A 26,060-nucleotide genomic window follows, 5' to 3' on the forward strand; every position below is an offset into this window, starting at 1 on the left:
AGAAAATTGAGGGGGGATCTTATTGAAATGCATAAAATTCTAAAGGGATTGGACAGGCTAGATGCAGGAAGATTGTTTCCGATGTTGGGGAAGTCCAGAACAAGGGGTCACAGTTTAAGGATAAAGGGGGAAGCCTTTTAGGACCGAGATGAGGAAAAACTTCTTCACACAGAGAGTGGTGAATCTGTGGAATTCTCTGCCACAGGAAACAGTTGAGGCCGGTTCATTGGCTATATTTAAGAGGAAGTTAGATATGGCCCTTGTTGCTAAAGGGATTGGGGAGGTATGGAGAGAAAGCAGGTACAGGGTTCTGAGTTGGATGATCAGCCATGATCATACTGAATGGCGGTGCAGACTCGAAGGGCCGAATGGCCTACTCCTGCACTTATTTTCTATGTTTCAAGTTGACAGGAAGGAATCAGTAACTGAAATAACTATACATTAAACAGTGGTGAGCAGAAAGAGCATCTCTGAACACACAACACGTTCAACCTTTCCTACTCTGACTTCTCATCTTTTTTCTCCAGTCCTGACGAAGGGTCCCGGCCCGAAACAACGACCGTTTCCTCTTTTCCAGAGACGCTGCCTGGCCTGCTGGGTTCCTCCAGCATTTTGTGTGTGTTGATTGGATTTCCAGCGCCTGCAGATTTTCTCTTGCTTGACGTTGAACCTTGAAGTGGACGGGCTACAGCAGCAGAAAACCAGGAACAGTCACTCGCTGGCCACTTTATTAGGTACCTGCTGTAGATGCTGCACCACTGAGTGGAGAATCCTATTGAATACCTGAAAATAAGAAGGTGAAAACTGGCAAGGCAATGAGATGGCATAACACCTTTTGTGCTAACACTGGGTAAGCTCTGTGTGAGCTCCACCATACTACCAGTGACTTGCAAACCACACACCCTGATGCTTTCTTTGTGCTACAAAAAAAACAGTCCTGCCTAGATTCTATCAGCAGGTTGACTTTGCTACCAGAGGAGAGAACACATTAGAAATGGTTTATACCAACATCCCTGGTGCACACGAGGGCTGCTCCCACATTTCAGATTCTCCTTATGCTAAATTCCTGCAAATTGACCACCAATTGAATGTCAACCCAGCTCTAAGGGAGATAAAGACCTGACAAGAGGGAGCAATCACAGTGTTACAGGGATGCTTTACAGGAACTATTTAAGAACTTTTAAAAAGCTATTTATTAAAGCTTTTGGGAGGGTGATTTTAGATGCATATCATATTTATATTGAGTTAAATACTTATGTAATTAGTTTTGCTACAATAAGTGTATGGGACACTGGAAAAATGTTGAATTTCCCCTTGGGGATGAATAAAGTATCTATCTATCTATCTATGCTTTGAAAGCAGAGTCTGGAACATGTTAAGGGAGGCAGCTTCCCACCACCATTGCATTAACATTGATGAATATGCAATATCTGTGACTGGCTATGTATAGAAGCACATTGAAAACATCACCGTCATTAAACACACCTACAGTACGTGAAGCCATGGCTGACAGCAGAGAAACCGGGATGCTGCCTTCAGATCAAGGGATAAGACAGCTCTCAGGTCAGCGAGCGCCGCGTCCCCACGCCATCGGAGAGGCAGAACGGGATTATTCACAGAGAATGTACAGCCATTCCTGCAACACCAGGGATGTGAGGCGCACATGGCAGAGCAGTCAGGAGATAGCAGATTACAAGAGCAACATCAAGAGTGTCCTGACCGGATGCAGCAGCATCTGGGACGGAAATTGCAAAGTATCCGATCACAAATCCCTACAAGGACTGCTGAGAGGATCACTGGGGTCTCTCTTCCCTCAGGAGCACTGCATATGCAGGGCACTCAGCATTGTCAAAGATCCCTCCCAACCATCCAAAACTCTCTTTGGCCCCCCACCTCCCCACCACAGCATTAGGACAGAGTGTAGGCCTCTGTTAGTCTCAATAGTTTGCACCTGGGCAAGGTTTTTTTATGGAAGACCAGCAGTTGCCCAAGCTGCAAGTCTCCCCTCTCCATGCCACCGAGGGAAGGGCATTAGGACCCATACAGCCTGGCACCGGTGTCGTCACAGAGCAATGTGTGGTTAAGTGCCTTGCTCGAGGACACACACACACAGTCTCAGCCAAGGCTCGAACTAGCGACCTTCAGATCACTAGACCAACGCCTTAACCACTTGGCCACACGCCAACACAATATTAGGACAAGGACTGTTAGGATGGAAAATAGCTTCTTGTCCCAGGACGTAAGAATACGGAACTCTCTGTTACCATCCAGGTCTCATCACCTATGAAACACCAGTAGAGTTATACTGTTTACTTTTAAACGTGTGTCGTAAATGCACCTTATTATTTGTTGAGCTTTTTGCAATCCCAGAAAGCAGAAAGTGAGGTGGGGGGGGGGGGGGCGGGGAGAGGAAGATGAGCTCGGTGATGGCATTCCATCATTTCAGTTAATTTCCTTTTCCCCGTGTCCCACTGGGCTCCTTGATTAGGGCACCTGATCCTCATTTGAACCAGCAGCATAAAAACTCCGGCTCACATCTACTCACTGCTGGTTCGTCACCTCAGCAGAGTCTCTATGCAAGTTCCAAGCCTGAGTCAAGTTCAAGTTCCGAGCCGCCACGAATAAGGGACTGTCCTCATGAGCTTCTCCGTGTGTAGATTCATATTGTCAGTGGTTGGCTGGTTTAGTCATCTCGTTCCCAGCTGAATAGGTCCGGCCGTTTGCCACTCCTCCGAGCCAAGGTATGAATTGTCTGCCTTTGTTTGGTGTTGTTGGCTCCGTGTTCTGTGTCCCAAGTTCCAGTCTGGTCAGGGCTCTGTGTTCCGGTCCGGTCAGGGCTCTTGAGTTCCGGTCCGGTCAGGGCTCTTGAGTTCCGGTCCGGTCAGGGCTCTTGAGTTCCGGTCCGGTCAGGGCTCTTGAGTTCCGGTCCGGTCAGGGCTCTTGAGTTCCGGTCCGGTCAGGGCTCTTGAGTTCCGGTCCGGTCAGGGCTCTTGAGTTCCGGTCCGGTCAGGGCTCTTGAGTTCCGGTCCGGTCAGGGCTCTTGAGTTCCGGTCCGGTCAGGGCTCTTGAGTTCCGGTCCGGTCAGGGCTCTTGAGTTCCGGTCCGGTCAGGGCTCTTGAGTTCCGGTCCGGTCAGGGCTCTTGAGTTCCGGTCCGGTCAGGGCTCTTGAGTTCCGGTCCGGTCAGGGCTCTTGAGTTCCGGTCCGGTCAGGGCTCTTGAGTTCCGGTCCGGTCAGGGCTCTTGAGTTCCGGTCCGGTCAGGGCTCTTGAGTTCCGGTCCGGTCAGGGCTCTTGAGTTCCGGTCCGGTCAGGGCTCTTGAGTTCCGGTCCGGTCAGGGCTCTTGAGTTCCGGTCCGGTCAGGGCTCTTGAGTTCCGGTCCGGTCAGGGCTCTTGAGTTCCGGTCCGGTCAGGGCTCTTGAGTTCCGGTCCGGTCAGGGCTCTTGAGTTCCGGTCCGGTCAGGGCTCTTGAGTTCCGGTCCGGTCAGGGCTCTTGAGTTCCGGTCCGGTCAGGGCTCTTGAGTTCCGGTCCGGTCAGGGCTCTTGAGTTCCGGTCCGGTCAGGGCTCTTGAGTTCCGGTCCGGTCAGGGCTCTTGAGTTCCGGTCCGGTCAGGGCTCTTGAGTTCCGGTCCGGTCAGGGCTCTTGAGTTCCGGTCCGGTCAGGGCTCTTGAGTTCCGGTCCGGTCAGGGCTCTTGAGTTCCGGTCCGGTCAGGGCTCTTGAGTTCCGGTCCGGTCAGGGCTCTTGAGTTCCGGTCCGGTCAGGGCTCTTGAGTTCCGGTCCGGTCAGGGCTCTTGAGTTCAAGTCATGTCCAAGTCTGTCTCCGTCTCAAGTCTCTGTGCCTGTGTCCTGCACCTGGGTCCGCTTCCAGTCACTCGAGTTGCCATGTTTTTGTGTAACACCATGTTTTTGCACAATTTTCTGTTTACTCTAGTGACTGTTGAGTGTGCAGGTCCCAGGAGATCAGCAGTTTCCAAGATGCTGAAACCTCCACATCTTCATCTACATACAACATAGTAAACCACCATTCTCCTCCTCCCATCACAGTTCTCCCTACTTCTTCCCACTGCTCCTTCACATTCTCACCAGTCCCTCAACAACGAAATATACCTTCCCCTTAATATCTTTTTATCTGCATTCTCTGTCCCTTCATCATTTCCCTGTCCCACCGTCCACCTGTTTTAACTCTCCCTCCCATTAACCCTACTCCCTCCCATTGTCTCTTCCTCCTCACCTCTCTCCTCCCTTTTCTGATCTCCTGATGTAGGGTCTCAGCTTGAAACTTTGACTCTTTATTCCTTGACATAGAAACTGCTGAGTTTCTCCAGCATTTTGTGTGTGTTACTCTGGATTCCTAGCTTCTGCCAAATCTCTTGTATTAATATCTTCCCATTTGTTCTCCTTTTCTCTTCTACTTGCCTCCTACAACAGATGGCAAAATATTTGTTGCAATATTGACCCGGAGGCACTGTGATCAAAACAAAGATACACTTCATAAGATATAAATGCAGGAAAGTAAAATGTATTTTCCAAAAATAGGTGCAGGGGGTGGAACAGATTATGACCTAATACTTCGAAGTATTTTACAACAGATAATTGCAAGAGATTTGCTCAGACAAAAATAATTTGCTTTGCCATCCCACCTGTCATGCTTTGGAAGAGTGAACACAAAGTTATGGAGTAACTTGTTCACTTACCTCATAAAATATTTAGCATCACTGGCATGTTATGAAGTACTCCTGCACAACAATGTGAGGTGGATGTTTGTTTCTGATTTTGCTCTCCATTAAATCAATTGGAGAGATATGACAGACTCATTGGTCTATTTTCACTTGTCCTTTCAAAATGCAGCATATGCAGAATTTATTTTTGTAGGGTTTTCTGTTCTTGGGCATTGGCCGTGATGCAGACAGTCAAGATGCTCTCCACTGTGCATCGATGGAAGTTTGGCAAAATTTTAGGTTCAAAGAATTAATGGGGCGATATAATAGGGACCGTTGAATTGATTGGTGTATACATGGTGAAAAGCTGACCGGTGGTGTAGTGGCATCCACACTGTCGAGTGCGGTCCTGGGTTCGAATCCGGCTGGCTCTTTGTATGCTTTCCATCCATGCTGGGTTGAGCATCGAGTAACAATTCAGCCTCGTAAAAAAACAAACAAATGCTTAATAAACGGCAAGGTTGCTGCCTGATGTGCCACGGAAAGGAACGGCAACATATGATGAAAATGTTTCCATTTTAGGGGGATATGAAAATAGAGACCATAAATATGAGATTATCACCATTAACTTCAAAAGGAATTTAAAGAAAACTTGTTTATCCAGACATAAGTTCAAATGTGGAACCAACTTCCACATGAAGAGAGGTAGGTAATCAATCTGAGGTGAAGGACTAGATTTGCAGGTAAGTTTTGATTTTAAATAGTTGTGGAACACAGATAGTTGAAGCAGAATACCCTTTTTTTTGTGCTTTTGATTCTACAAACAGAAATCATTTCTGAGCATCAGAGCATAGAAGAGGTTTTTCCTTCATGTTGGTTCATTTTCTTGTTTGTAGTTGTGTTCCTGTGTATTTAGCACCTTCTGAATTCAGGTGGAATATGTCTGAATAAAATAAAAATGAGACCTGAGTTCTACTTGTCTTTACAAAGCGCAAGCTATTTTTAAGGTATTCTGTAGTCTAATACTCTGCAATATATTTAACATAGAATGGAGAACGTAGTACGGGCCCTTCAGCCCACAGTGTTGTGCTAGTCTTTTTATTTTATTTATTTATTGAGATACTGTGTAGAATAAACCTTCCCGACCCTTTGAAATGCACCTTTCTGCATTCCCCTAATTTAACCCTAGCCTAATCATGGGACAATTTACCATGACCAATTAGCCTACCAACTGGTACTTCTTTGTTCTGTGGGAGGAAACCAGAACACCTGGAGGAAACTCACACAGTCACGGAGAGAACGTACAACCTCCTTACAGGCAGTGACAGGAATCGAGCCCAGGTCACTGCTACTGTAAAGTATTGTGCCAACCACTACACTACCATGCTGCCCCAATCTAAGATCATTCTACTTCTTCCCTCCCATGTTGCCCTTCCCTATTCTATCACCCATGTGCCAATTTATCGTAGTTGGAAGCTGTGGTTTTGATATAACCACAGCATTTCAGGATACTGTGTTTGCTTGGAGTTGGCTAATTTAGAGCTTATGCAGTAGGTCAGTTTCACTTTTGAACAAATGATTTCAAATGTCATTAGTGCACTGACTTATTTAGTTTCACATTATTTAGTTTGTACATTAAACCATATTTTTAAATGTAGTTTATAGACAATGCCATCTTGTTTGGTGCTGGGAAATTACTGCTATTTTAAAGTGGAACAGATAATAAGTTTATGCAAACATTGCTGACATCATTAATGTGCAATTTGTTAGATGCGTGATCACCCAACTATTTTTCCATTATCCACTTAGTAAATTGTGGTTCCTCTTAAACCATTTATGTTTCATTTATTTGTTTGTTGTGATTAACAAGTCCCTATTAACTGGGCCATGTTGATCGGGAAGGGAGGACAGAATTGGTGGAGCATTGAAACCCCAAAGTGGGGTTTGGGTGAGGAAGTTCTAGGATGAGGGGTGGGGTCATAGATTCATAGAATCAGAGAAAAATACAGCAACAAAACAGGCCATTTGACCCATCTAGTCCATACCAACCCATTTAAAATGCCTTCTCCCATTGACCCAAACAGGATCATAGACCTCCATACCCCTCCCATTCATGTACAGTACCTATCCAAACTTCTCCTAAACATTGAAATTGAGCTTGCATGCACCACTTGCACTGGCAGTTCATTCCACACTCTCACCACCCTCTGAGTGAAGAAGTTTCCCCTCATGTTCCCCTCAAACATTTCATGTTTCATCTTAACCCCCTGACCTCTAGTTGTAGTCCGACTCAACCTCGGTGGAAAAAACCTGCTTGCATTTACCCTATTTATACCTCTCAAAGTTTTGTATACCTCTATCAAATCTCCTCTCAATCTTCTACATTTCAAAGAATAAAGTCCTACCCTATTTGATCTTCCTTATAACGCAGGTATCCAGTCCTGGCAACATCCTTGTAAATTTTCTTTGTACTCTTTCAACCTTATTTACATCTTTCCTATAGGCAGGTGACCAAAATAGCACACAATACACCATCTCCTGTGCTCACGAGGAAATCTGCAGATGCTGGAAATTCAAACAACAACACACACAAAATGCTGGTGGAACACAGCAGGCCAGGCAGCATCTGTAGGGAGAAGCACTGTCGACGTTTCGGGCCGAGACCCTTCGCCAGGACTAACCGAAAGGAAAGATAGTAAGAGATTTGAAAGTAGTGGGGGGAGGGGGTAATGCAAAATGATAGGAGAAGACCGGAGGGGGTGGGATGAAGCTAAGAGCTGGAAAGGTGATTGACGAAAGTGATACAGAGCTGGAGAAGGGAAAGGATCATGGGACAGGAGGCCTCGGGAGAAAGAAAGGAGGTGGGGGGGGGGAACACCAGAGGGAGATAGAGAACAGGCAAACAACTAAATATGTCAGGGATGGGGTAAGAAGGGGAGGAGGGGCATTAACAGAAGTTAGAGAAGTCAATGTTCATGCCATCAGGTTGGAGGCTACCCAGCCGTTAAGGTGTTGTTCCTCCAACCTGAGTTTGGATTCACTTTGACAATAGAGGAGGCCATGGATAGGCATACCAGAATGGGAATGGGACGGGGAATTAAAACGTGTGGGCACTGGGAGATCCTGCTTTTTCTGACGGACCGAGCCTAGGTGTTCGGCGAAACGGTCTCCCAGTCTGTGTCGGGTCTCACCAATACATAAAAGGCCGCACCGGGAGCATCGGACGCAGTATACCACACCAGCCGACTCACAGGTGAAGTGTCGCCTCACCTGGAAGGACTGTCTGGGGCCCTGAATGGTGGTGAGGGAGGAAGTGTAAGGGCAGGTGTAGCACTTGTTCCGTTTACAAGGATAAGAGCCAGGAGGGAGATCGGTGGGAAGGGATGGGGGGGGGACGAGTGGACAAGGGAGTCGCGTAGGGAGCGATCACTGCGAAAAGCAGAAAGAGTGGGGGAGGGAAAAATGTGCTTGGTAGTGGGATCCCGTTGGAGGTGGCGGAAGTTACGGAGAATTATACGTTGGACCTGGAGGCTGGTGGGGTGGTAGGTAAGGACTCCTCTACTCAGTACTATAATTAATAAAGGTCAATGTGACAAAAGCTTTCTTTACAACCATATCTACCTATGCTGCCACTTTCAATGAATTATGGTCTCAGATCCCTTTGTCCACAGCCCTACCTTTCAGTTGATATTAGCTCTACCCAGGTTGGTCATACCAAAGTGCAAAACTTTGCACTTGTCTGCATAAAGTTCCATCTGCCATATTTCAGCCCAATTTCCAGATGGTCCAGATCCTGCCACAAGCTGCCTTCCTCGCTGCCCACTACACCTACACCCCTAATCTTGGCATCATCTGCAAATCTGCTGATCCAATTAACCATATTGCCATCCAGATCATCGATATAAACGACAAACAACAATGGAACCAGGAACAATCCCTGTGACTCTCCGCTAGACACGAGCCTCCAGTCAGAGAGGCAACCTTCTGCTGCCTCTTTCTGGATTCTCCCACAAAGCCAATGTCTTATCCAATTTACTACCTCATCCAAGCAATTTAACCTTCTTGACCAATGTCCAGTGCGGGACCTAGCCAAATGCCTTGCTAAAGTCCATGTAGGCAATATCCAATGCCTTGCCTTCATCAACTTCCTGAAAATACTCTGTAAGATTGGTTAGACATAACCTACCATGCACAAAGCCTTGCTAACTATACCTTATCAGTCCATGTCTATCCAAATACTTATACTTTCCAATAACTTTCCCACATCTGATATCAGGCTCACTGGCCTGTAATTTCCTAGTTTATTTTTAGAGCCTTTTTCAAACAACGGGACAACACTATCTATCACCAATTCACTGGTACCTCACCTGTTGCTAAGAATGATTTAAATATCTCTGCTAGGGCCCCTGCAATTTCTGCCTCCCACAGGGTCCAAGGGAACACCTCGTCAGGCCCTGGGGATTTATCCACCCTAATTTGCCTCGACAGCAAACTGTAATGCGCATAGAGTCCATAAAGTCCATGCTACTTTGCCTCACTTCTATGGACTCTGGGTCTGTCTCCTGAGTAAATACTGATGCAAAATCTCTTTAAGATCTCCTCCATCTCTTTTGGCTCCATGCTTAGGTTACCATTCTGATCTTCCAGAGGACTAGTTTTGTCCCTCGCAATCCTTTAGCCCTTAGCATATCTGTAGAATTCCTCAGATTCTCCTTCACTTTGTCTGCTATGGCAACGTCATGCCTTCTGTTTAGCCCTCTTGATTTCTTTCCCAAGGGCTCTCTTGCATTTCTTATACTCCATAGGTACCTCATTTGTTCCTACCAGTTATGTACTTCTTTTTCTTTCTTAACCAGAGCCTCAATATCCTTTAAAAACAAAGGTTCCCTAAACCTGTTATTTTTAGCTTTTATTTTGATAGGCACATACAAGCTTTGTATTCTAAAAAATTCACTTTTGAAGGCCTCCTACTTACAAAGTAAAACCTTGGCTAGAAAACAGACTGTCCTAGTCCACACTTGGCAGATCCTTTCTGAAATCATTAAAATTGGCCCGTCTCCGATACAGAATTTCAACCTGTGAACTAGACCTATCTTCTTGCACATTTACTTTGAAACTAATGGCTTTGTGGTCACTGGATACAAAGTGTTCTCCTACACAAACTTCTGCCACCTGCCCTGTCTCATTCCCTAACAGCAGATGAAGTATCACACACGCCGTCATTGGGACCTCTGTGTACTGATGAAGGAAACTTTCCAAAGCATATTTGACAAACTCCGTCTCACCTAGACCTCCTTCATTGTAGGAGCCCCAGTCAATTTGTGGAAAGTTAAAATCATCACCTCTGACAACTATGTTTTAGGGTTAGGACTTTCTGATGGCATAGATGAATCTGAAACCTAGGAGGAAACCTGGTAAATCAGTGATTTCTGATGTGGTAGGCGAATAGGTTAGCACAGGCAGCAGAATTCTGGATAACTTTATTAATATTGTGTGTCATTAGGCAGGAGTATGTTGGAAACCCAAGTGTGCATGTCACAAAGGCATGAATGTCTGCATGAAAATTCTGCCGAGAGAAATTAGTAACAGAATGGAACAAGAAAGAAAAGCTCAACACAAATGGCGCTAAACTTTCTTCGGCTCCAGACAGAAGCTAGGAAAAGTTGGAGAGAGAAGGAGAGATGATGGCTCTGAAATGTAGTTCATCACAGGTAACAAAGCAGATGGCTTTAGTTTTCCCGATATTCTACTGCTGAATAGGTTCCGTGATTTGCTCTAATGCTGGAGAACTAAGGATGGAATTACACCAGCAAAACCTTTTGCTCAGTCTCACAATTTTCATTGAAAACAGAGATCTAGGATGTTCAGTGCTAGGAATACATGGACAGAAAGGAAAGGTTTGTATGGATATGTGCCAAACACAGGCAAAGGGACCAGTTGAGGAGAGCACCTTGGCTGGCATGGATATTGTATCCAGAGATACTGACCACATGACAGACGCACTGCCACCTGGCTGGTCGGAGGACACACCACATGCCAATCAACATTTGGTCCCTTCCAACTAATCAATACACACCTAAATTATTGGTCACCTTAAATGGATTATCGCACCCAGCCCCATGCTTTAAAAGGTGAGACTTGCCCTTGGCTAGCCCTCTCTTACAGACCACCACATTGAAGGTAAGTGCATTGATTTATGTTTGGGAAGGTCTATCGTTTGTCCTGGTAAGGGAGCTGCGGCTATCCAAGGTCAAGGGGGATAGCTGTTGTAGTGCTTTTCCCTTGTTCTTTGTTTGTGTAACCGTACCCTGTCCCCACACCACTTCCTGTGTATTGTAGTTGCTTGTGTTGACCCGACTTCCCCTTGTAAATAAATTCCTTATTATTAAAACTGTGTGTGTCCAGGCCTCCACTGTTGAGACTCAAAGAACCAGTTATTTTCCATCACAACAGATATGTTGGGCCAAAGGGCCTGTTTCCGTGCTACCTTATTGTATGACTCTATCTTTGTGCTAGAAACGGTTGTTGTTATCAGTAACTATTATAGCTGTGATTTGATCTCATGGAATCTAATTCAGTTAGCCACCGTATAGAACGGACGCTTGCATGCTTTGGGCTAAGATAAAGGTTAGCTTTATTTGTCACATATACATTAAAACATCGAAACATACATTGAAATGAGTCAATGACCAGTATAGTCTGAAGATGTGCTAGGGGCAGCCTGCAAGTGTTGTCATGCTTACGGTGCCAACGTGGCATGCCCACAACTTACTAACCCTTACTAAACCCATACGCCTTGTGGAATGTGGGGGGAAGCGGAAGCACCCAAAGGAAACCCACGCAGTCGCGGGGAGACCTACGAACTCCTTAAAGACAGTGGCGAGAATTGAACTCTGACCGTTGGCGCCATAAAGTGTGACGCTAACCACTATGAAGAGGCTGGGAAAGAAATTTCCTGCCCAGCCCTTGAAGTTGGAGTATACATGAGGGGAGGGGAGTAGACAAGATGGGAAGGAGGGTGTTGGTGGGAGCCAGAATTAGTTTAACAACTGCTCTGATTAAGCAGATCTGACTTTCCAGTTCAGACCATTTTAAAACTTGACAATGGGTGTGCCACTTTGACACCAAGTGATAGTGTGCAATATTTTAGAGTGTTATTTAGATACGTTTGAACTCAGTTTAACCCATTGGTGTTGACACCTTCATATTATAAAAATTGTGGATAAAGAGATAAGGATAATCAAATGAGTATCCTGTGCCTGTCTTTTCTCTTTTGTTTTCACTTGTGATAACAGTCAGATAGCGCAGTTTATTTTGCTGTTGAGTGCCTTTGAGTCATCATCCATAGGGCTTTTGTGGCAAGGTACAGAAATAGCTTGGCAGTCTTTCTTCCGTGCGGATACTCCTGCTGCCCAGGTTGGGACCTGGCCGAACTTCCAGTAATTGCCCTCTCTTCACCATTCCCATTCCCGTTTCCCTCTCTCACCTCACCTCCTCGGAGAAACTCAGGACCGTCTGCCTCATAGTCCAGTGCTGATGTCACTACACAACAGGCCGTGCTCATTTAGGGAAAAAATATCAGCTGAACTTACTAAAGATAAGTCCTCTGACCTTCTTCAAAATGGTGACTTATGGGCTTATGCACTGACAGTATGTGGCTCACTTCACCTGTGGAAGGAAATTTGATTCCATTAAATTCAATCTGATTCAAGTGAAACAGCATTAGAAGGTAAGGAAGGGTATTGTTTTAAAATTGCTAATGTAAGCAAACAAGGCCATAAGACATAGGAGCAGAACCAGGCCATTCAGCCCATCGAGTCTACTCTGCCATTCCATCATGGCCGATCCTGATTCCCACTCAACCCCATACAGCTGCCTTCTCACCATATCCTTTGATGCCCTGACTGATCAGGAAATGATCGACTTCTGCCTTAAATATGCCCATGGACTTGGCCTGCACTGCAGTCTGTGGCAGAGCATTCCACAGATTCACTACTCTCTGGCTAATAAAAATTCCTCCTTGCCTCTTTTCTGAAGGGCCACCCCTCAATTTTGAGGCTGTGCCCTCTAATCCTGGATACCCCTACCATAGGAAACATCCTCTCCACATCCACCTATCTAGACCTATCAACGTCTGGTGGATTTCAGTGGGATACCCCTGCATTCTTCTAAATTCCAGTGAGTACAGGCCCAAAGCTGCCAAACACTCCTCATACATTAACACCTTCATTCCTGAAATCATCCTCATGAACCTCCTCTGGATTCTCTCCATTGACAACACATCCTTACTGAGATACAGGGACCCAAAACTGCTGACACTACTCCAAGTGAGGCCCAGCTAGTGTCATATAAAGGCTCAGCATTATCTCCTTGTTTTTATATTCTAGTCTCCTTGAAATAAATGCCAACAGTGCTTTTGCCTTCTTCACCACAGATTCATCCGGTAAATTAACCTTTAAATTAACCTGCAAGTCTTGCATAAGGGCTCCTTAGTCCCTCTGCACATCTGATGTTTGAATTTTCTTCCCATTTTAATAATAGTCTGCACTATCATTCCTTTTACCAAAATGCATTATCATACATTTCCCAACACTGTATTCCATCTGCCACCTTTTTGCCCATTCTTCACATTGCTTCCTCAGCACGATCTACCCCTTCACCTATCTTTGTTTCATCTGCAAGCTTTGCCACGAAGCCATCAATTCCATTATCTAAATCTTTGGCAAACAATGTGAAATGTAGTGGTCCCAATACTCTCCCCTGAGGAATGCAAGTAATTACCAGCAGCCAATCAGAAAAGGCCCTTTTTATTCCTACTCGTTGTCTCCAGCCTGTCAGCCATTCCACTACCTATGCCAGTATCTTTCCCATCATGCCATAGGATTTTATGTTGATAAGCACCCTCGTGTGTGGCACCTTATCAAATGCCTTCTGAAAATCCAAGTAAATGCTCTCCTTTGTCCACCCTGCTTGCTACTTTGTCGAAGAACCTAGCAAATTTGTCAGGTAAGGTAAGGTTTCCCTTCACAGAAACCATGCTGACTTTGACTTATTTTATTATTAATCTCCAAGTACCTTAAAGCCTCATCCTTAATAATAGACTCCAACACTTTCCCAACCACTGAGGTTAGACTAGCTGGCCTATCATTTCCTTTCTTTTGGCTTCCTCCCTTCTTACAGAGTGGAGTGACATTTGAAATCTTCCAGTCCTCAGGGACCATGCCAGAATTAAGTGATTCTTGAAAGAATCATGACTAATGCATCCATTACCTCTTCAGCAACCTGTCTCAGGTCTCTGGGATGTCGTCCATCTGGTCCGAGTGACTTATCCACCTTAAGACCTTCGAGTTTGCCTAGCACTTTTTCCTTTGGAATAGCAATGGCACTCAGTCCTGCTCCCAGACACTCAAAGACCTCTGGAACACTGCTAGTGTCTTCCACAATGAAGACAGATGCAAAGTACCCATTAAGTTCATCGGCCATTTCTTTGTCCCTCACTAGCATCACCAGCATTACTACCTCACCATCATCATTTTCCAGTGGTCCAATATCAACTCTCACCTCCCTTTTACTCTTTATATAACTGAAAAAAAACTTCTGGTAACCTGCTTTATATTATTGGCTAGCCTGCCTTCATATTTAATCTTCTCCCTTCTTATAGCGTATAATTGCCTTTTGTTGGATTTTAAAAGCTTCTCAATCACTCTACTTCCCATTCACTTTTGCTACCTTATATGCCCTTTCATCGCAGTCCTTAACTTCCTTTGTCAACCTCAGTTGCCTATCCCTGCCATTTAAGAACTTCTTCCTCTGTGGGATATACCCATCCTGTGTGGTGTGAACTATTCCCAGAAACTTCAGCCATCTCTGCTGTCATCCTCCCAGTATCCACCTCCAGTCCACCTGGGCAAGCTCCGCTCTCATAGTTCTGTATTTCCCTTTATTCCATTGCAATACTGATACATGTGAGTTATGCTTCTCCTTCCCAAATTGCATTAAGAACTATCATATTATGATCACTGCCTCCTAAGGGTTTCTTTATGTTGAGCTCCCTAATAAGTTCTAGGTTATTACACAACATCCAATCTAAGATAGCCTTTCACCAAGTAGACTCGAGCACAAGCTGCTCTAAAAAGTCATCTCATAGGAACTCAACAATTTCCCACTCTTGTGATCCAACACCAACCTGATTTTCCCAATCCCAATCCCCTTGCATATTGAAGTCTCACATTACAATTGTGTCATTACCTTTATTGCATGCCTTTTCCAGCTCCCTTTGCAATCTCAACCTCACAAGTTGACTACTATTTGGAGGCCTATAAGTGATTCCCTTAATGATTTTTTTACCCTTGCAATTTCTTAACTCCACCCACAAAAATTCAGCATTCTCTGACCCTATGTCACCTCTTTCTAAAGATGTAATTCCATCTCTTACCAACAGAGCCACACCACCGCTTTGATGTTAAGCTCCCAATTATTATTATGTTAAGCTCCCAATTATGGCCTTCTTTCAGCCACGACTCAGTGATGCCCACAACGTCAAACTGATCAATCTGTAACTGCACCAAGAGTTCGTGCACACTATTCCGAATGCGATGTGCATTTAAATACAGCACCTTCACTCTACATTCTTCAACCTTTTGAATTTTGCCTCTGTGATACAACTTAACTCTTTTCCCTGTCTGCATTTGTACCCAATCATCAGCTTTTCCTTCCTTACATTCATGTTACATCCATCATCTACCTGTAAACCCGCTAGCTCATCCTCGGCTCTATCAGGGGGTTCCTATCCCCCCGCCATATTAGTTTAAACCACTCTCATCAGCTCTAGTAAATCTGCGAGCAAGAATATTGGTCCCCCTCATATTCAAGTGCAAACCATCCCTTTCATACAGGTCCCATTTGCCCCTGAAGAGGTCACAATTATCCAGAAATCTGAATCCCCTGTCCCCACTCTAACTCTTCAGCCACACATTTATCTGCCACCTCATCCTATTCCTATCCTTGCTGTTGCATGGCACAGGCAGCAGCTGTAAGGCACAAAGACAAAGTCTGTAGTTACTGGAAATCCAAAACAACCCACACAAAATGCTGGAGGAACCAGGCAGGCTGGGCAGCGTCTATGAAAAGAATGAACAGTCGATGTTTCATTCCCCTATTTCATTACATATCTATACTTAATCCTCATTAGTAGATTCCCCTATGCCATTACATCCCATTCAACTATTCAACACTCAACTTATAATCCAAAGATTCCTGGGTTGGTAAGAAATCACCATCACCCTAAAATAGGACACCTTTGTTTGGTTTGGGCACAGTCATTGGTTTATCCCCACTAATTGCTCAAACATGACACTTTGCTCTTTTGACACGTATTTCATCCTTAATTGCACCAGAACTCCTCTCCCTCTAGCTCCCTTTAATGACATATGAACCCTTGATCGTATCAAGATTTCCAGCCCTGTAAGGATTTTATAGGGTTATCATGCTTCCACTAACCCGGGAGGGTTGTGACCAGGCCTCGTAGTCAAGCTGGTACCACCCTCGAATACGATGTTATCTAACCTTCTCTCATTTACTGGTCTCTTCTCGGTCAAGAGAAGCTATATATGTAAATATCACAGTGTTAGGTAAATAGTTGTAACTTCAATCCTCTAATTAATTGAATATTAATTTAAGAAAGACATAAAAATTTTATTCATAGCATTATAAGGACAACCTTTGATAAATTGGGAAGTAAATGAATTTGTAATACTCAATAACCTGGAAGTTTTACGGGTGAAGAAAAAAAAACATAAAATTTTTTTGGAACCCCCACCCCATATATACTCGATTATCCTCGAAAAACCCCTAAAATGAAGGTCGAGATCCTACATCAGGATGAGAAAAAAGACAAGGAGTTAGAGCAAGAAGGTGGGGGGAGGGGAGGAAGAAGTAGGGGCAGAAGAAGGGCAGGTAAGGAGATGAGATGAGAGAGGGAAACGGGAATGGTGAAGAAGCGGCAGTTACCGGAATTTCGAGAAATCAATGTAGCCATCATGTTGGAGGCTACTCAGATATAATACAAGCTCCTCTGTCTTGAGTGTGGTCTCCTTGCGGCAGTAGAGGAGGTCGTGGCATGACATGTTGGAATGGGAACGTGAAGTGGAATTTAAGTGGGTGGCCGCCGGGATATCCTGCTTTTACTGGCAGAAACACACAAGAGCTTCAAGCTCCCAGGTGCCCAGCACATCACAAGATCCACCCTCTCCTCTGTGGACTCTGTCTATATTTCCTACTACCTCAGTAAAGCAACCAGCATCACCAAACCAATTATTAGACGCTTGACCAAACTTCTTGTACGATAAGATGAACCCTTGAACCCACGATTTACCTCATTATGATTTTGCACTTTTTTGTTTACCTGCATTGCTCTTTTTCGATGGCTTTTACATTTTGTTCTGCTTTGTCATTGTTGTGTCCTTGTACTAGCTCAATGCATTGTGTAATTTGTGTAAAGAGTATGTAAGACGTGCTATTCACTGTATCTTGATACATGTGATAATAATGAACTAATAGCATTATCAAAGAGCTAGCAAACTGATTAAACACTTGCTCTGGAACCACAGACAGGGCTTTATAACTTGTACCCAAACCCTTTCATACTAAGAAATGGGAGAGAAGAGTTAATCAGAGATCCTATGACAGCAGGGTCAGGAAACATGGAATGTCCTTACCATTCTGTTAAGGCTGAAAACTAAACAGTAAGCATTTGTCTAAGCTATCAGGAAGTAGTCACTGTGTCAGAGGCATCCCAGAGTAGAATGAATTTCCCCTTAATGCCAAAAATCTCATGAGATGACTGACATTTGGTATTTGATATGAAAATCTGATACATATTGTTCTGATTTCTTCAGGTTGCCATCTGCTAACGATAACCATACCCTTTAATGGCACCCCACCCTATCCACATGACATAGAAAGTGTGTATTATTTTCTGAAAAGGACAGAAAACTCATTTGGACCCAATCAGACATCATCAAATTTGTAAATGCAACTCTGAAGCTTTGAGAGCAACACGCACAAAATGCTGGAGGAACTCAGCAGTTCAGCATCTATGTAAAGAAATAAAAAGTCTACGTTTTGGGCCAAGACCCTTCATCAGGACTGAAAAGGTAAGGGGCTGAAGACAGAGTAAGAAGGTGGGGGAGCAGAAAGAGTGCAAGATTAGAAGGTGTTAGGTGAAGAAAGATGAAAGGGGGAAGGTAGTTTGGCTGGAGGAGGTGGGGAATGAAGTGAGAAGCTGAGAGGTGATAGGTGAAAAATGTAAAGGGCCGCAGATGAAAGAACCTGATAAGAGAGGAGACTGGACTGTGGGAGAAAGGTGAGGAGGAGGGTTGTGGCAGGCAGCTGAAGATGAGGGAAGGGGTAGGTGGGAGTCAGAATGGGGAATGGAAAAAGAGAGAAGGAAGAGGGGAGGAATTACAAGATGTTAGAGAAGTTAATGTTCATGCCATCACCTTGGAGACTACACAGATGGAATATAAGATGTTGCGCCTCCAATATGGGAGTGGCCTTGTGTATGTATGTTCCTTGGATTTCAGGCATCTGCAGAATTTTTGTGTTCATAGATCTGAAACCTTTCTGTTTTCTGTATTAATGCGATTATTGAAGGCAATCAATGTGGAATATTGGCTTTCTACCATCTCAATTAAAAGATTAGCAAAATAAGTTATGCTTATAGAGTCTTAGAGTCTTCAGTGTTGCTTACTTTCATTTCATCAGGCTCTTGAACCAAAAGGATAACGTCAACCAGCTTCACTTGCCCCTTCACTAAACTGTTCTCACAACCTATGGACTCACTTTCAATGAGTCTTCATGTCATGCTTGAGATATTTATTGCTTTATTATTGTTGTTGTTTTTATCATTATTATTTGTTTTGTTCTTTATTTTTATATTTGTAGTTTGTTGTCTTTTGCCCATTGGTTGTCTGCCCTGTTGGTGTGGTCTTTCATTGATTCTATTATGGTTATTGGACTTATTGAGTTTGCCTGCAAGAAAATTAATCTCAGGGTTGTATATGGTGGCATATATTTACTTGAATAATAAATTTACTTTGAATATTGAACTTAAAATCTCAATATCAATATGTAGAGAAAGCCCATTAGTCCATTTGACTTCACCCTCCAGAATACAAAATCTATTACCTTTCAGTGCATAAGAGTCCAGTGCCCAGACCTCTGGCTCTTTCTGTAGTTGGTGATCACTTCCGCACAAGTGCTTCTCAATGATTGACCCACCCTTGTCCACCAACACCTGAACTCAATGCTTAAAGGCAATTATCTACTCTTTTACTGGTGTCTCTCAGAAATGAAGATTTTTGAGTAGCACTCCCAGAACTTTAATGTTCCATTGGGTATTACACACAAAATTCCTGCACAGGTAACTACAAATTTCTCAGATTAATAATATTTCTAAGGAGATTACTGGAAACTGTCAACAGAGTAAATGACTGAATGCTTGAGCAATGTGGATGTAAAAAGATATCCCACAATGTTCCACCTAATTTTCAGAAAAGGATCATGAATGCAATAGTCTGAGAAATCCCTTTTGTGTATTTAACATGCTACTGTTGTACTTCTGAAGACAATTCTACATAAAAATATGATAAAATATGATTGGAGTTGGCCAATGACCCTTTGAGACATCACCATCATTCAGTAAGATCGTGTTGATTTCCATCTGACTGTCATTTCTCAGCACTATCTCCATACCTTTAGATTTCCTTCACATCCAGAAATCTAGCAATCTGTATTTTGAAAAAGTACTATTACTGACCCTCCAAAGCCTCCTGAAGTAAAGAATTCTAAAGACTGAACACCCACTCTGTGATAAAGTTCCCCTTACCCCAGGTCCTACATTCCTCAGCCAAGAGTAACAGCCTCCTTGAAGTTAGCCTGTGAAGGCGTTTAACAATTTCCTTTGTTTCACCATAATCTCAGCTGATTCTTGTTAAATTTTAGAAAAATTCTGTTCCTGTCTGCTCAATTTCTTTTCCAACAGGAAACCCACCATTCTTGGACTTGGCATATGAATCTTCCCTGCAGTCATGCTAGGAGCAGTGCATTCTTTCGAAGATAAGGAAAGAAAACTGTACACAGTATTCTGGGTCTGGTCTCACAAAGACCCTGTATTATTGTAATAAGATTTCCTCATTCCTGCATTTAATTGTCACATTTCATTTGTTTGTTTGTTTATTTAGTAATACATCGTGGGTGATCACGATGTAAAGAAACCTTCTGGTTCAATGAGCCACACCACCCAGTTACCCACTGTCATGGAAACACTAAGAACACCAGAGTGACTTTGAGTTTCATTTCAAGGGTTTATTAACATAACATCATGCAGAATCTGCAGCAGTCTCCACCACCACCAGAACCCTGATTTTTAGGTTAAACAGAGCTCATATTTACATAGCAAGACAAACAACTTCACGTAACTTTGTTTAGCATCCCACAGTCAGAACTTGATCAATCATTTAAAAGACATGTCAATTATCTCTCAGTGTGAGTCTTTGTTCTCTGTTCTCAAGACTCATGATTTACCTCAGAATGTGAGTCTAACAGTTCTTTCTGCTCCCTGTTATCAGGACTCATAATTTACCACCAGATGCATCCTCCTAGTTCCAGGGGCCTAGTATCTTGTTTATTGGAGTCCCTGGTACTGCACTTACCATCCAAAGTTATTCTTGACTCTCATGAGCAGTCTTAAGTCCAGCTGCTCCAGAATGGTCAAGAATCCCATCATATACTAGTTTTAACCATTTCTACCACACCCACCCAATTAACCCTAGCGTAAACACAGGACAATTTACAATGACCAATTAATCTCCTGATTGGTACATATGTGGACCATGAGAGGAAACCCACACAGTCATGCGGAGAACATACAAAACCCTTACAGACGACACCAGAATTGAACTCTGGACTCCAACACCCCAAGCAGAAATAACATTGTGCTAAGCACTACGCTCCTGCAGGTATTGCTGCACAGGAGTGGAGTTCTCTCAAACTGGATTGCAAAGGTACTTTGGCTGGCCCAGTGGCACAGCTGATGGAGCTGCACTCTCTCTTTGTGCCAGAGTCACAGGGTCATCGTGCCATACAACTTAGAAATTAACCCTTTAGCCCAATTAGTCCATTCCAACCAAGATTTTCATCTTAGCTAGACCCATTTGGCAGTGCTTCAAGGTTCAAAGTAATATATGCCACCATATATGTTCATCCCTGATATTCATTTTCTTGTGGGCATAATCAATAAATCCATAATAGAATAATAACCGCAATAGAATCAATGAGAGACCACACAAGAGGAAATCTATAGATGCTGGAAATTCAAGCAACACACACAAATGCTGGTGGAACACAGCAGGCCAGGTAGCATCTATAGGGAGAAGCACTGTTGACATTTCGGGCTGAGACCCTTCATCAGGACTAATGAGAGACCACACCAACTTGGGCTTCCAACCAATGTGCAAAAGACAACAAACTATGCAAGTAGAAAAAGAAAGAAATAATAATAAATAAGCAATAAATATCAAAAACATGAGATGAAGTGCCCTTGACTGAGTCCATAGGTTGTGGAATATTTCAGTAATGGGGCAAATGAAGTTGAGTGAAGTTATCCCTTTTGGTTAAAAAGCCTGATTATTGAGGGGTAAGAACTGTTCTTGAACCTGGTGGTGTGAGTCCTGAGGCTCCTGTACCTTCTTCCTATGTCAGCAGTGAGAAGAGAGCATGTCCTGGATGGTGGGTGTCCCTGATGATGGATGATACTTTTCTGCAACAATGCTTTGAGTAGAAACGCTCAATGTTGGGAAAGCCTTTACCCATGATAGACTGGGCCATATCCACTTTTTGTAGGTTTTTCCATTCAAGGGCATTGGTGTTTCCATGCCAGGTTGTGATGCAGCCAGTCAATATACTCTCCATCACACATCCATAGAAGTTTGTCAAAGTTTTAGATGTCATGCCGAATCTTTGCAAGCTCCTAAGGAACTAGAGGTGCTGCAGTTCCATATCCCACTAAATATTTTCTATCCATGTGCCTATCCTATTGCCTATTAAACTTTGTTAATGTACCCGCCTCAATTCTTCTGACAGCTCCTTCCAAATACGGACCATCTTCTGGGTGAGAAGGTATCCTTCAGATTCCTTTAAAATCTCTGCCCTCTCACTCTAAATCTACATCCTCTAGTTCTTGTTTTCCCAACCCACACATTCACCCTATCTAGCCCTTCATGACTTTATACACCTCTCATCCCCCGATACTCCAATGAATGAATTCCCAACCTCCTGAACATTTCAGAACACAGTTCTGGCAACATCCTGGTAAATCTCCTCCACAGTCATTCCAGACCCAAGTTCAGTCCTGACCCGAAATGGTGCTTGTGTGGAATCTGCAGGTTCTCCATGTGACTGCATAGTTTTCCTCCCGGTGCTCTGTGTTCCTCTCACAGCCAAAGACGTGCAGGTTCTTAGTTTAATTACGCCTAGTGTGTAGAGAAGTATGGAATCTGGACATTTGCTGAGGAAGTGGGGAGTATAAAAATGGAATTAGTGTAAATAGATGCTCGGAGGTCTTTGCAAAGTCATTGGACTGGAGAGCTAGTTTTCATAGTGTACTGTATTTGCCTGAGTTTCAGGGCATGGAGCTGTGATAGGTAGGTAGAAGCGAGAGAACGAACATTTTTGAAATAGGAATTGGAATTGTCACATGTACCGAGGTACAGTACAAAGCTGGTCTCACATGCTGTACCTACAGATCTGATTATTGCACAGTGCCTAGGGCAGAGGTCGGCAACCTGTGGCTCCAGAGCCACATGCGGCTCTTTGATCTCTGTGATGCGGCTCCCCGTGGTTTGTTAGCTTTTGAAATGTAATTCGAAATTTGAAGATTATGGTGATCTTGTACTTTGCGGAGACACCGTTTCCTGGCACATCCGAACAATTAGCCACCGTTCCGACTAAGGGAGATAGCCTACGGGGGTTTGTGAGTACGTGTCTTTTGGAGCATCCGCGCCCATGGGGACGGGTTGAGGGAGGCTTTAAAGCAAGGCTGTTCGAATAAAGTTACCTTTGACTGCAGTCTTTATTTTAGCGCTGCGTGTAGCGCTACATCGCTACAACGTGTTTTTTATCGCTATTAATATACATCACAACTGCCAATGCCTGACACCCGCCAGTGCGCGCTTTCTTTTAATTCTTCGATCCAAGGTAGGCTACCTATGTAGTAACCTTCAACCCAACGTCTTTTTTTCGGAGTTCAAAATGTTTTTGTTGCATGCAGAAATGTAATTTCGTTTTTTCTGCAGGAGTTCATCAATTTCAAAAATGCAACACATTATAGTTTGTTTATACATAGCATAAAGGCAAAAAAAACCCGTTGTATGCAGTGTTATTTCGTTTTGTGGCTCCCAGTGTTTTCTTTTCTGTGGGAAATGGGTCCATATTGGCTCTTTTAGTGGTAAACGTTGCCGACCCCTGGCCTAGGGGGAGAATAAGCCTGCAGCACTGGAAGTGACCATGGGAGGTAGATTAAAAATAGAGACTCTACAGATGCTGTAAATACAGAGTAACACAAACAAAATGCTGGAGGAACTCAGCAGGTCAGGCAGCAAGTGTGGAGAGGGATTAAAGAGTCGATGTTTCCGGCCCAGACCCCTGATGCACCATCAATAACTCACACTGAGACGTAGGCGAGATATCGGCTTTTATTGACTGGAAGAAGGAACCAGGAGTGAGTGTCTATCATACAAGGTCCTGGAGACTGAGGCCGATCTTCAGGCCGCAGGTCTCCTTTATACAGGGGCCTGTGGGAGGAGCCACAGGAGCAGTCAGCAGGGGCGTGTCCCGACAGGTATACACATAGTTCACCACAACCCCTCATCGGGATTTTGATCCAGGTTCTGATGAAGGGTCTCAGCCCGAAACATCAACTTTTTATCCCTCTCCAGTGAGGACTTTTATTTCAAATCCTCAAAGTTATAAAACGAACTGGCTACAAGTAAGCGCCCTCCGTTATCGGAAAGGAGGGACGATGCTGCAGGCGCATGTGCAGCTTTGAACTCGCGAGTGGCGGTGAAGGCGCGGCTCCTTTAAATCCGCAGCAACTGCGCGGCCGCCGCGGAAAGGTGAGGAGAGGCCGAGGCTGGGCCTGGGCCTGAGCCCGGGGAAGCGAGGGTTCAGCGCCACCGTAGGCCTGCTGGGGGGGGGGGGGGCAGGTCTGTGTGTGCTGACTGTGCCCCCGGGATTGGGTTCTCCCGGTGGCCGAGGCCCGGCCAGCCCGCTGCGGAGGAACAACGAAGGCTGCCTGCAGCGGCATTAACCATGGGGGATGTTTGCCCGGGTGCAACGTCCATGGGGAAACCCTTCCTAACCATCTTCGTTAAGATGCTCCTTAAACCTACCCCTGGTTTTCTTTGAGCATCGGACCCATGACTTCCAATAGCTTGGTCTGCACTTTGTGAATTCTTTGGCCAATATTGCTGCTAATTGTTGGAATGTCTCAATATCGGTGCTGGAACATAGAACTCTATATAGCACAGGAACAGGCCCGACAGACCATGATGTTGCGTCAAACTAGTAATTAAGTGTGGCTAGTAAATTAGTAAACTAGTAAATTAACTCATTACTCGTGGCAGTACATTCCAGACACCCAGCACTTATAAATAAACTTGCCATAGTTTATCTCTCATCTGAAACACACTGGGCATTTGAACCCTGGGAAAAAGATATTGGTTGTTTGTATACTATGCCTCCCATAATCTTATAAACTTGTTTTCAGATCTCTCCTCAGCCTCAGCTGCGGACCCTTCCTGATAGTAAATTACCTCTAACCCAGGAAGCACCTTGATAAACCTCGCCAAAGCTTCCTTATATCGCTTATGTAAGTGCAATTTGTTGGTATTAGAGGTGGCACAGAAAATATTAGCACTTGGCAGCTTTGATCTGTATATCTGGTGCAGTTTAGTACCCCCTTTGACTGTGAGATTCTTCTCACATCCCAAAAATGTGCTGTTTGGTGGGCAAGTTGGCCACCTGGAAAGTAGAATTGGGGGAGGGGGGGAGAGAGGATGGACACATGAGAGAGAAAGAGGTACAGAGAAATGAGTGGGGTAACATGATGGGGAGGGTTGGGGGGGGGGGTTCCCTCTGAAATGCAGCCTGGATTCAATGGGCCAAACAACAATCTCTTGCAAGGAACAATAGGTGTTTTTTTTGTATTAGCTGTGGGCTCTGAGTTGCATGTTCCACTCATTAAGTCTTAGAGATTTTTCAATTCAATATTCATGAATATATTTTTATTGCATTTCTACAACATCAAATGTTCAAAGGTGCCATTAAAACCAAGTTGTTTACAGGCAATGAAATTTTTAATGGGCTGTAGGTGTTAATTGAATGTTGCCTTGGAGGGGGAACTGCATTTATGAGGAGAATCTGATCATGTTGTGATTGTTTTCTTTGTAACCAAGAATATTGAGGATTGATCAGGCAGAGCTTTATAAAATGATGGAAGTCCTATGCAGGATGAAAAGACTGCTTTCTCTTGGGAGACAAGTCTTTAACTCGGGGACATGGGGCCTAGTTAATTGGTGAAAGGATCAGAGGAAATTGAGGATTTTTTTTTGCAGTTTAAAGAATCTCAAACTTTGCTGATAAAGCCAGAATCTCAAACTCCTTGGTGATAGAGCCAGAAGCCTTTATCACAGTTAAAATGTATTGGAATGAGTACTTAGAGATGTAACCTCCAAGGACTTGGGTCAAGAGCAGGGAAGCGGGGATAATTTCCTTTGTGGACACTGGTGTGAATGCCCTCTCTGCAGTCTTCTATAATTCTGCGACTTGTTTTAACAGTATCGTTGGTATTGGAAGTCAGCAGAACTACAGTTCGTTAATGTATACCCACATTTCTCAAGCATTAATGGTGGTAATCTCTTAATGTATTAATTTAGACAAAAACAAAATGCCAGGCCATTAGGACAACTTCTCAACACTTCATAATAATGTCATGAGAGAACGTATCTTGGATTTAATATCTGACTGGAATTCTGACTTCTCTCATACTACATCACTGTAGCTTTGGTTTAATTTTTGTTCTAGTATCTGAAGTAAATTCTTACATAGAACATAATGGCCCTTCAGCCCCTGATGTTGTGCTGGGCTTTTGACCTACTCAAAGGTCAATCTGCCACTTCCTCCTACATAGCCCGCCATTGATCTTGAAAGAAACATATTCTGTTTTTGCCACCAAAAAGATAAATCTGTTAGAAAAGTTTGGATCTGTCGTTGGTTTTAAAACTTTTTTGGTTTATTATCTTGCTCAAGCTCTCGGGTCTTCTGCTGGTCTCTTAAATTTAAATGA

The 26,060-nt window shown here is 44.0% G+C and overlaps 1 protein-coding gene across 10 annotated transcripts in view; it reads left to right on the plus strand.

Annotated features, from left to right (window-relative positions):
• lyrm9 (LYR motif containing 9) overlaps nucleotides 1–26,060 on the plus strand; it is a 95,885-nt gene that overhangs the window by 49,225 nt on the left and 20,600 nt on the right. For 3 of the 10 annotated variants that reach the window (XR_009512845.1, XR_009512844.1, XR_009512846.1), the window contains exon 1: nucleotides 23,404–23,829. The exons of 1 other annotated variant lie outside the window; for it this stretch is intronic. Coding sequence is in view for 3 of the 9 variants with exons in the window: in XM_059973473.1 (XP_059829456.1) it covers nucleotides 528–675 (148 nt within the window). In the remaining 6 variants the exon portion in view is untranslated. Of the gene's footprint in view, nucleotides 1–527; nucleotides 1,336–17,553; nucleotides 17,812–23,403; nucleotides 23,830–24,482; nucleotides 24,585–26,060 lie in introns of those variants that run through there. 6 more of the 10 variants (XM_059973473.1, XM_059973474.1, XM_059973480.1 and 3 more) reach the window with 5 other exon arrangements.

Source organism: Hypanus sabinus, chromosome 6 (assembly GCF_030144855.1).
Source record: "Hypanus sabinus isolate sHypSab1 chromosome 6, sHypSab1.hap1, whole genome shotgun sequence".
NCBI lineage: Eukaryota > Metazoa > Chordata > Chondrichthyes > Myliobatiformes > Dasyatidae > Hypanus > Hypanus sabinus.